The 12,469-nt window shown below is 38.1% G+C and overlaps 1 protein-coding gene across 24 annotated transcripts in view; it reads left to right on the top strand.

The window, feature by feature from the left end:
* Positions 1-12,469, top strand: part of CTBP1 (C-terminal binding protein 1) — a 249,997-nt gene that overhangs the window by 195,764 nt on the left and 41,764 nt on the right. For 6 of the 24 annotated variants that reach the window (XM_074587333.1, XM_074587339.1, XM_074587336.1 and 3 more), the window contains one exon: positions 9,984-10,200. The exons of 10 other annotated variants lie outside the window; for them this stretch is intronic. In XM_074587333.1, the coding sequence (XP_074443434.1) occupies positions 10,194-10,200 (7 nt within the window). In that variant the 5' untranslated portion in view covers positions 9,984-10,193. Of the gene's footprint in view, positions 1-8,385; positions 8,475-8,815; positions 8,907-9,983; positions 10,201-12,469 lie in introns of those variants that run through there. 8 more of the 24 variants (XM_074587331.1, XM_074587332.1, XM_074587330.1 and 5 more) reach the window with 3 other exon arrangements.

Here is a 12,469-nt window from a genome sequence, read left to right as displayed (position 1 = left end):
CCATACTGAATTGTAACTTTTCTGGCTTAGATTGATCTCTTCTTTCATGTTCTCTCTGGAACTAAATTTTCAGTAATCAGCATATCCTCTTTCTACATATTTTCTAAATCTTTAACCAGATTTTTGTCCGTGGTTGGTGTCCTGCAGCGCTCAACGTGTTAGTTCTGACTGATGCTAAATGTAAGTTCAAATTCAGCACAAAGCAAGTAAGTTAAGTGTACTTGGTGTTGCATGATCCCTGCTCTCCCACAGCATTGGAAGAGAGTGTCTTTCTCAAATTCATTTATCTGCAGGTTGGGTACGGTACTCGTTGAAACCAGAGGCTTCCCTTTGGTTGGGAGGCTCTCCCATATTCTGTGGTGGGTGCTTGCCAGACCTCCCAGAGAGTTAAGCTACTAATTGTGTTGTCCTTTAAATATTTTTTGACACCAAAGTTTAATTATCTTTATATGAAGTATAACGTGCTTTACGGAATATATAGTCATGCTTATGTCGTGTATTTTATCTAAGCATTCTGGAAAGTGCCTATAGAACAGGTATGAAAAGAAATGTATCAAAACAGACAGGTGTCAGTGTGTCACTAGAAGTTCTTTATATCCTTAAAGGAGAACAATGCCAAACTTTTATTAGCTATGCAGTTTTCAGTAACCCCATTTGTTTTGCGAGTTATTTGGCTGCTGTGAGATTGTGGTAGGCATTGTATGAAGCTAGAAAACAACAGTTAGTTGTCTGCAAGGTAATAATGCATTAAAAAGTGTCTTAATGATATTTTTTTAAGAAGTTGATATGTTGCAGCTTGCTACAGTGTAATTTTATAGTCATTCAGCATTCAAAACTTGTAAAGCAGATTTCTGATGAAAATACTGGTGGGAAGCCTGGATGCTATCGGTATTCTTGAGTAGCAGCGCAGAAAAGCCCCCGAGGGTCACATTTCACAATGTATCTGTAGGAAATAATGATAATTAATTGTTTTTCCAAAAATATAAGAACACACGTGTGGAGTTGCCTCTTAAAGTGTTTAGGTCTTTGACCAGCACCAGCTTATTCGCTATTGGTATGTACCTTATTTTATCTGATTTACAGTGCAGACCTAATAAATGAACCTCATCTGGGCTACTCGTGGATGTAGTATTTTCACTACAGAGAGTTATTTCCCAGATTTTGTCTGCTGTTCTCAGCACTTGTTCCTTCTTTTCCATTTGTAACTGGGATGACAGTCCTTACTCGGGCGGGGTAGAAAGAATGAAAAGATTGATCTGAAGAAAATACTGTAAGAGCTACAGTTTCCTCTGAAAAAACAATTGTGCTATCAAAGTACCTAATAAGCAAGAAGAGAGTGGTAGTAACTGAAGTTAGGGAGCAGAAGTAATAACTTCTGGGGTTTTTCTACTTTTGCAGTGATAGGCCTGCACTGATTTGGTTTGCTTGACATCCAGAAAATAAGGAAAATAACATGTGATGAAGACCTGTTGTTCTGTTGTTGTTTCTCGATCTCAAGAGTAAGGATTAGCTTAATGTTGTCCCATAACATTCTGGAAAGTAGTCATAATGCTTGTTTGGTTTCTGGGAGTTATCTGATAGCTCTTGTCTTGCACTGGGCAAGCCTTAAGTTGTCATTCCCTCCCATTTTTTTGGAAATTACAGCCAGCAGGAAGCAGTTAGACTTGCTTTCCAGTATCTTTCTCTCTGTGGTGTCCATTTTCTGAACAACAGAATGAATTTCGAGATATGCATTGAGCTTACTTGCATGAAGTTGGTGATCCTTTGATTATCTTTGGATGATAAAATTCCAAGTCACTTGAGCATTTCCTCTGACTGACTGCTTTTAGAAATATAATGCTCCTGCAAGCCTTTCAGCACGCTGCTGTTTATCCTGCTACTGACATCCCTCCTGTTTCTAGTTTCAGAAAATGTAGAAAACCCGTAGACTAAGGTTTCTTACTTTGGAAATTCATTCTTGCATCTAATACATTGATCTGGTTTCCGTTCGAATTGGTTCTCGATCTGTTGTCAATCTCTGTTTTGTTTTGAAAGGAAGTTGCTGGAGTCCATTTTTTGTAACTGTCCGTTTTTCATAAACTGTAACGCTGCAGAAGTCTGAGGCTGTCACTGCAAGAGGGGGAGATGACATTTGTGTGACGCACATATGTGCCGTGGGCAGATTTTGTAAATGTCTCTGCCTGCAGATTGGGGGACACATGAGCTGTAACAAGTTTATTTTTTTTAAGATAAAGCATACACAGAAAAGGCTAGAATAAAACTATGAACTGACATCTTAACTTCATTTACTGGGAAATGTAATAGTGAATTCATTTTCCAAAATACAGTGCTCGATCAAACTGAGAATATACAGTTGTAGAGATAACCTGTTAAGAAACCTTGCCTGTGTGAAGAATGAACAGTACCCTTTTGCCTTAAGATTTTGTAACTCTTAATAATGGAGTCAATAATTCTTTATATAATACTTTTCCTACAACTGATGTTTTTAGCACCAATAAATGTTTCTTGTGATTTATAGAGATAGAACGTGATTTGTGCCCTGAAAATTTCATAATTTGGAGACTTTATCTGCAGACAAAGCATTTTTATACATGTGAATGGACTCTTTTCAAGTTGAAAATGGTTAAACTACAGAGACTAAAAGAAACATTATAAAACCTAGTGAAAAAAAGCAAATACGGGTCATTTTTAAACGCTTCTGACTTTTCATCAGTTCAGTGGAAACAAGGTGTTCAAAAACCTTCTCTAAACCTCTTTAGTATGTGGTATGTGTGGGAAGAAATATGTTGCTTCTCTCATCAAGTCATGGGAATAACTCCTGATTTTTTTTAACTGTATTTTTCACTACAGCTTTAACTGTGATATTGGGACTGGAGCCTTTGTAATTGAAACTCAAAACTCTACTTGAAGAAAAGCTTAGTAGAACAGCTCTCTTACATCATATGCTTTTATTACATTATGATTAAATGTAACATGATAATATAAACCCAGCTTTTGCCTTAAACTGCCTGTTTTGTTTGGCACTTTGACTGTTGTTACTGGCCCATTCTCAGTGAGTTTGTCATTTTTATATATCCTGTTTGCTTACCTTCAAAATGATCATCTTTTCAGAAAATCCTATTTATCCAAGTTTCATTTGGCTGCAGAGGACCCTGGATGAGGAATGTGGGACCTTGATTTCACTATGCTCCAGACTTTCTCATTTTTACAACAAAACTGTTCTCTAGTTTGTAATCATCACCTACCATTTTCTTAGTATTGACAGAGAACAGCAGAGGTCAGTGGCTGTGGAAAGAACCAAAAAAGGGGAGAGAAAAAGGAGACTTAAGGAGCCCTTTGCACTGGCTTACTGTTTGTCAGGGTTGCTTTGGTTTTCACAAGAACATAATAAAGTAACTCAAGAGGAAATTTATTATCCTCGATTACCTTAATTACTATGTTGAATTGTCCCTTTTTAGTTATGCTGGTCTTAAAAGTCTGGGCTATGTGTATATATTTATATATTTTGATTTTTAAAAGTGTTTCAGCTATATATCTTGGAAGAAGTTTCTAGCTCTCCTCCGTTCTTCCCATCCCTAAACAAGAGTCATAGTATTTTTTTTTTTCACTATAAGGATTGCTGACACACATAGCACCGTGATGTTCAGCTGAGAGGATGCTGAATCACATTAGATGCTTTCCTAAACTAAAAAGAGAAAGTTAAGATGTTACAAAGAAAATGGAGAGGTCAGTATTCAATATCTAAAATACTTCTGTACTGTTATTTTTAGTGTCATTCAAGTGTGTTCTGCTGACCTCAAAAAAAAAAATAAAAAAAAATTAAACCTTGTGAAACTAATTTGATTATCCAAGGCCCCACACTTGCTTATCTTCATATTTTGATAAGGAAAATAAGGAGTGCCTCAGGTAATAGTTTAACGTTCTTGGTCAAAGTACAGGTGTGCTGTTAGAGAAATTGCTTTCAGTGTTTGGGATCAGAATAAAGGAAGCCTTTGATGTTGGCTTTGCTTGGGTTATTTGGTTTCTTTTTCTGAGACAGCATCCTGTACAGCATCCAAAACATGAGAAAAGAAGCACAGGGAGTAGCCATTAGGACAGCCTACATTCAGAAGTTATATTCTGTAATAAATGCTTGGCAGTGTCTTTAAAACATAATGGGAAACTAATGCTCCAAAAGTGCTTGTATTGACAACACTAAAAAGTGGTATTTTTTTTCCCAAAGCATACTTACAGCTCAGGCAGTGGTTTGAAACAAAACAAAAAAACCCCAAACCTGCTGGAATAACATAACTTGCTGTAGAAGAAACATTTTTGGAGGAGAGAGGAAAAATTACTGATTTCTTTTTTTTTTTTCCCCTCATAGTTCACATACATACTATTTTACAGGCAAATCAGGAGTTGTTCTTTGAGTGTATTATGTTTTAAATTGACATTACGTGGCTGTTTGGCTTTTATCAAAATCACAGCCAAGATGCCAGTTCTGATAACACGCTTTAAAAAAGAAAAAGCAGTGCTTGCGTGCTTCTTTGTATGGAATACGTGGGTAAAAGAGCGAGCGCAAGGGCCACTGATGTACTTCACTTCATGTGGCAGCGCAGCCCTGTTTCACCAGCCCATTCTACACTTGTGTTCTGTATTGTAAGTATTGTCCTCAAAATCTCCAGGACTGCTTCTTCCGTGGAAAGTGTTTTAGTAACTCTTGGCATGATCCATATTGTTACTGGAATGGCTCAGGGAGTTAATCATTCTGCTCCTATTACAATTGCTGAAGCAGATTGTTTTTCCAGTTCCTGTCAGTGGGAGTTTTCTGGCTTTTTTTTTAAAGTCTCACCCACCAACCTATAAAGTTTATGGGCTGAAATATAAGCTCTGTTGTGTTCTAGAGTAGAGTTTGGGTGTATTAAGGTGGATTCTCTCCCAGTTGCCATTATCAGTCTACTCATGGTTGCTGTCCTGGGAGAAGATGACAGTGAATGTATACCCTGATATATACCCAGCGTATGGTACCTTGTTGGGACATCTTTGATGTGGACTTGATTCATGCATTCAGTTCTGTGTTTTAGGGATACTGCCCCATCAGTAACTGGGAAATGAATGTCCATACTTAGTTATGGGCAAATGTGACTGCTGGAGCATCCTAATTCTTCAGCCTGGAGAAGAGAAGGCTCCGAGGAGACCTTATAGCAGCCTTCCAGTACCTAAAGGGGGCGTACAGGAAGGATGGGAAGGGACTCTATCAGGGAGCGTAATGATAGGACACAGGGTAACGGCCACAAACTGAAAGAGGGTAGATTTAGATTGGATATCAGGAAGAAATTCTTTCTTGTGAGGGTGGTGAGACACTGGAACGGGTTGCCCAGGGAAGTTGTGGATGCCCCATCCCTGGAAGTGTTCAAGGCCAGGCTGGATGGGGCTTTGAGCAGCCTGGTCTAGTGGGAGGTGTCCCTGCCCATGGCAGGGGGGGTGGAACTAGATGATCTTTAAGGTCCCTTCCAACCCAAACCATTCTGTGATTCTCAAGTTCTTTGATGCCTAATATGTAGGTACTATCCTGAGCTTCACTGCAGTGATACCTGCAAGCTATCAAGTAGTTTGTGGCTTTTGCCACAGCATGCATGGGCAGGGGCATTTTGCAGTCACCGTAAAACTCATGGTATAAGTCACAAAGTTGGCAGCCTTACCCAGAATTTCTGTGAAGCTGGGATTAATGGGAGTGTACTCAACTAGGGCAGCTCCACCATTGCTGATTTATTTGTTTGTTTTTTTTCCCCCCTCCTCCTTCCTTTACTTATTACTTAATAAAGCTAAAAATACTTCAAACAGAGTGAAGTATTTACTGTGGATGGACACTGAAATGCTGCATATCCGGGGAAAGCTTAGTCCTTTAAAATATTTTGCCTTTCTCTGGAGTTTGCTTTCACATATCTCTTACTTGAAAACAGTGCTTCTGCAATGTTGTTTTTTCTGTATGTTTTATTGCTGATACTTACGCTTTCTCATTTTAGTACTTGATAAATTTGTTACTGAATTTTGTCATTTGGTTTGCTTTTTAAACTGTGATGGACAATTAAAACGTTTTACAGTAACGCATTTTGCTATTATTCCTTGTTCGTTTGACATTAAGTGTGTGAATCATATTGTTTTCAGTCTTATTTTGAAAATTATTAGTTAAGATTAGGCATATCATTATAGCAGGCTCCAAATATGTAATTTGAGTAATTTTTTGACAGATGTGAAATACTTCAGGTTTTCACATGGATGTTTGAAGTACCTGTGTAGTAATAGAAAATGTTTCCAGATGATTTTGTTTCCCCTAAACAGAACTTTATTTCTGATCATAGGCTTTCAGCATGAGCCTTGCAGGACCTTCATTTTTTGTACCCTGACAGGCATTTAGACTGCTTAGGAATCACTATTTAAAAACACAACAGCAACCCATTTCCTTGCAGTAATCGGACTAATATCTGAGAGCGGCGAGTTTACTTGCTATGTGAATATGGAGAAGAAATGCAGAATCGTGACTCCCGGGTTCCAGTAATGGAGGGAAATGTGGGATTTTCTAAAAAGAAATCATTGGCTTATTTTCTTTTGATTACCAAAAGGGAAAATCAAGTAAGATAGTTGTCTCAAAATATTCTTTGTTGAGGCGTTTATGTTGCATGTTGTAGCAGTTGCTTGAATACCCACACTCATTTCTCACAGGCAGTAAAATAATGATGTGATGTGCATAAATCTTAAGTACCATGGAAGTCTATGGACCAGGGTGGTAGTTGCATACTAGTGGTGTTTGTTACCTTTTCTGTAAGGGAATGAGCTGTGAATGTCCTGGAGAGCGGTCTGGGTGTATTTCAATCTTCGCAATTAGCAGGAGGATATAAGTGGGTGTGACTGCTGTGCACATCATTGGGTCAACACAGCGCCGGAAACCACTTTTATTTTTCTTGGTCTCTTGCAAATTGAAAAGAAGGAAGATGACTTGTTTTGCCTGAGTTTGGGTAAATAAAAAGCATAGAGTGCCATAGTACTCATCAGTGATGCTCTTCCAGTAAAGTTTCAGTGTGCTTAGCATTAACCTGTGAGCCCTGTAGACTTCAGCAGAGACTGCATATATGCTTTAAGTGAAGCTTATGCTTAGTTTTCTCTTGTATGTGTATAATGAAGTCCAGATATTACTCCTTTGAAAATCGATTTGGGAGCGTTCCTATGAACTGCAGTAAGACTTGCAGCAGGTTCCTAAAATCTTAGGAAGTGTAGTTAGAAACATTAAATGAGAAAAGAAAAAAATGAAATTAAATTTAATCTGCTAAGTAATTCACGCTTCTGAGGGTATCTGTCACCTTTTCGTATGTACCCTTGTTTGTGTTCTTTATTTAAAAATATTCTCCTCTCTGCCCCTCCCTTCCCCTCGGTCCCACATCCCAGATCATGGGAAATTGCATCTTGCTCATACTGAAGGTGGTGTCAAAAGTTGTTGCCTCTGATTCTGGTGGAATCATGAGATTTTTGTGTTGCATATTCAGCATCTAAATATGCTGAATATCAAAATACTGAAGGCTGGTAAGCGCTCTTTTTTTTTTTTTCTTGCATCCGTGTAACTGATCTGTGTACCTGCATTGTACTTTAAAATTTATTTCTACTTGACTGCTTTTAGTTTTGGTCTGCCTTGAATCTAAATCACACTTGAGGTCATGGTGCTTAAAGCAATGAGGCTATCAAAACAAAGTCCAAAATTTAAAAATGCATGATGTGTCAGGAACCTTAAAATATCTTTTAAAAGTATGTCATATCTAGGAATTTTAATAGTGCATATTGGCAAATCTAATTCATAACAGCTTCTGTGTTCGTGTTATGAGTGGAATTTTTTGTTTGTTTTGACAACTTGTTCTTTACTTGAACTCATATTAGCATTTATTTTAATAAAAACATGCGAATTTTTTTTGAGGGCTTATGGTAAATAAGTGGCAGCTCTGACCGAATTTACAGCCTAGGTAAGAATATAAAATAAAGGTAAATGCCACAGGGAATTAGTCTCATGTTAGATGTGCAAGACTTAAATCAGCGGAATGTCCAAACTCTTATTTTCAAGTCTTGTTTCCGTAAATATTGATTAGATTTTTCAGATGTCTGCATTTTTTTAAAAAACTTAAGTCACTTGGATGTTTTACAGTGCATAAAGGAAGTTTTGTAGGACAAATTCTTTTAAAAGGACATTGTCAAGGGAGTTTTCCTGCTTATTTAATCTTTGCACTTGTAAGAATGCCCAGAAACGTGAAAATGAAAACTCTCCTTTGCCAGGCTGCTGTCCTCCATTTCATGTGCATATTGGTTTGTCATTATAGGGTTACTGATAAGTGTTGTGCTTTTTGGCATTGATGTATTTTTCAGAAAAAAGAATTGAAGCATTTGTTTTGAAAAAAGAAAAACACATTTAAAGAATTACATGGACTTTGCAAACAGATTTAAGAAAATGAAAGGTAGGTCAAATTTTGGGCCTACAAACCTGACAGTGTCCTTTACTTAGTATGCCTTATTTGAGACGTTCCTGATTTTAATGACGTTATATTAATCAGTGGCAGAAAAATGTGAAAGTGACGTTGTTAATCATCATTAATAGCTTACCTTGTTCATTTTGGTGTGTTTTCTAAGGCCAGCAAATGGTCACTGCCTGCTTTGAGATATCTGTTACTTGTGCAATGTGATCACTTCGGTTACTGTCAGTTTATAACGTAAAAGGTTGTTTTACAAAAGGTTTAAAATAGATTATAACAGTATAGATAGAAGGTGTCAGCGAGAGCTTTCTTATCCTCCAGTTGTGAGTATGTCAAATGGTATTGGCTTCAGCCTCTCCCCCTTGGAGTGTGGTACACAAAGGTCCACCGTGGCTTCAGGAGCAACAGGAGGTGCAGGTAGGATTTGGGAGGGGGGAGGAAACTTCCCACTTACGTAGCTTGCTTTTTTCTACTTTTTTTCTTTCAAGTTTAAAAAAATATACCTCTTGTGCTAAGGTAGATCTGATAATTTGTAAGTCCCCATGCTGCCGGAGGTATGGAGGTAATAATTCACAAGCTGTCCTCTCCAATTTTAGTTACGAAGCTGGATGATAAATTCATTAATCCCCTGGTTTGCGAAAGAGCCACAATCGTTTGAATTCCTTATACGTGAGGCCAGCTTTCTGTAGGGTTCAGCAGCTAAAAGCTGCTTTTTACATTTCGAAGATTTTTTCCATAAAAGCTAGACAAGAATAAGGTTTTGAGAATTTTTTTTCTAAGAGCAAGAAAATAGTCCAAATTGCAGCTCTGAAAAGGCACTTGTCTGTTAGCTGCATGGTGAATAGCTGGTACGTATGGACAATGGCTCTGTCGGTGCATACTTACACCTGCTATTATTTTAAAAAAATTCCATCGGTCACTGGTACAGTAGCTGTTACTGGGGCAAGAGCTCCACCACCAGATTATTTCCATATTGGAGGGGAAAAAAACCACCCCAAACTAATAGCTGGATTAGGGTTCTCATGGGATACTTTGGGGTTTTTTTCTTAAATACATTTAGATAACCTTAAGGGCCTGACTTATAGCGAACAAAACCAGCAAGTTCAGAGTTAAGGCTTCTCACTCCATCTCCGGTACTCACTGGAGCACTTGGCTCTCCAGCACGGGTGGTATTGGAGATCACAGACTATCCTCAGATCCCTGCTCACCTAGGCAAAGCATTTGCCGCCTGAGTGATGCCGACTGTTCCAGGTACGTCTATTTACAATACACCTGCTGTCCTGCTCAAGGTGCCGTGTGTGTCTTAACAGACCACTGGTTTCCCTGGTATGGTAATGGCCGGTGGCAGCACAGCAGGTGTGGTGGAAAGCCAGCAGCGCAAGGGGGAAGGGTACAGATGCAGTGAGAAGCTTTTACTTTGAGTTTCCTGGCTTCTATGAGCACAAGTCAGACCCTTAACGTTGTTTTAATGTATTGTTTGTGTTTAATTTTTAGTAAAAATTTGAACACCATCCAGGCTACAGAGGTTGCAGTGGATAAGAAGTTTAAAAGCTTTGGTTCAAGATTACAGGAGACTGCAAGAAAAAATAAAGACATGGAAATGAGGATGGAATGACAGGCTGCTATTTTGCCTCAGAATGCTGAAGATTGTAAAGCATTGAGAAATCGAATTCATGACCCTGGAAATCAAGCTCAGATTAAGAAATGTCAGGTTGGTAGGGGTTCCTGAAAGTCTCGAGTTAGGATAAACTGAGATTGTTTTCCCATAACAAAGGTTCTAGGATGTGGGGGTGGATGGTATAATTTTTGTTACCTGTGTTATGTGAAATGCTATACCATATACTTAAATAAACCAGCTAAGTGAAATTATTTTTTTTTAATTAATTTCATATTTGTGGTGTTGAATGTCGCTTTTGACCGGTTTACAGTTATTTCTCTCTGGCACCAAGCTGCATGATTTACTGTTAATGTAGGTGTGGAAAATACTGCTCTTAAATACATGTTGCTTTATCGTGCCACTCCAAGGGTCTGCTATAAAGCCAAACACATGGTGCAGTGTGACATTTCTAGATAAGAAACAGGCAGAACGTATCTAAAAGGTGGAAGAAGTAGGTTTTTGTTCAAAGGGTTCTGATTCATAATGAAAACTGTGTCTTTTCAAATGTAAACTTTAAACAGTGACTGCCACTGTGATTAAGTTACTGTAAGTTTACTTAAGTGTTGAGTTATTGTCTGCGATTCAGTGATACGGTATTTAGGCAGAAAGATTGTGCAACAGGAAGTCTATGCTCCAGTTCAGAAAGTATTTTGGCAAGCAATGTTTTGTAGGGTTTTTGTGGTCAAGGTCACTAGATGCATTTGAGTTCTGGGGACACTTAACAAAGCCTGAGATTCTCCTGGCGAGGTTTTATCCTTCTCATTGTTTTTCTGACTTTCGTTTCTGTGCTTTGTCTCGTTCTGGCATGCCACTTAGCACCAGCTTTAGACACTAGTAACTTGGTTGAAATCGATAGATGCACTGGCGTGAGGGGAAAACCAGACCACACCTTTATGTATTTTAGAGAAATCATTGTTGCAGAGGGTTGTGTTTTGTGATACTGTATCTCATGATTTTCTGAGGTAGCTTTAGTGATAAAACTGATTCTTAAAAGTGACAGTTCTTAATCTCGTCTTCTGTTACCTATTTGGACTGTGTGCATTCTTCTGTTGACAGAGCTGCTTTAGTTGTAGCTAAGGGAATTATCTGTGACATTTTTCCTCATTCATCTTCAACAACTCTAGTGTCAAAGTTCTGTTTTCTTTATGTAGTTTTAGTTTAGCTAGGATTCAAACTTGTCATTGAAAATCCTGGCTTTGCTGGAATGACAATTAAGACAACAACCATAACATTTCAGTTGTAAAATGAGCACAGTTATTATATTCAATATGAATAGGACTTGCAATGTCACTTTTACGTTTGTTTCAAAACATAATTGCATTTTGTTAATGCTATTACATATACTTTTTTGAAAGAAACATGAACAATTCTATAACATGCTTCATTTTAGGGTGTTTCTAAGTAAATTTAATGTGGGGTTTTATAATAAAGTTGCCATTAAAGGATAGTCATTATTGTCTGGATAACTATGTCACATTTATATTGTAATGTTTGTGTCCTGTACTGCATTATTAGTGTGTGGTTTATTTACTAAGAAGGACTGTAAGAAAGTTATGTGGCCGTTTCTGGTTTAAACAGGTAACAGTAGTAAGTTAGCAAGATGCACAATTTTAAAAATTATATTAGAAAGGCTTACACTTAATTTTGGTGGCTGGATATAAAGACTATTTTTCTGAAAGGATCTTTGTGTTATTTCTAAGCATATCTATTGAAGTAGAGGTTAGGGATTGGTGGATTTACAACAGAGAATAGTTTTAATGGGTGCTGGTGAATAGTTTTCGCATCTGAATTCCTGTCTGCTACGGTGACAGTACTACAGTTGCAGTCCATTGGCGGAATCAGTTGTTGGGATATGATGGGACTAGAACAGAAAAAGAACCAAATGTACTTTAGTGACCAAATGCAGAGGGATTGGTGAGGATCTGTTGTCCTCCTGCCTTGGGTCTGAAAGATCCTTTTGCTGTTTGCTGCTGAAAAAAGCAGTTTAAAGCATTGTGCAGTTACATTTAAATTAAAGCCAGCTGCATTTTCTAGAAGTTTTGCAGATAGGGCATTAGCTGAAACTGCGTGCATATAGGAAAAGTTCCAGTGACCCTTGTTCAGTCGTCTTCAAGTATAAAACCTGATTGCATAGGTAAAGAACTTAAATGCCAGATTGTAGTCGGGCTGGTCTGTCATGCTGACTTGGTTAGGAGTGGACTTGGAAATTTACGGGTGCAGGCTGGACAGTTGAGACCGAGGGTAACAGTCTCCTTAGCTGTACTGCTTCAGTCCCAGACCTGAGTTTGGTCCCCATCGGGGAGTAATATGCTGCTTCTGTTGA

This window comes from Larus michahellis, chromosome 5, assembly GCF_964199755.1.
Source record: "Larus michahellis chromosome 5, bLarMic1.1, whole genome shotgun sequence".
In the NCBI taxonomy this organism is placed as follows: Eukaryota; Metazoa; Chordata; class Aves; order Charadriiformes; family Laridae; genus Larus; species Larus michahellis.
The sequence above is the reverse complement of the archived record's forward strand: the minus strand, read 5'-3'. Positions and strand labels throughout refer to the sequence as shown.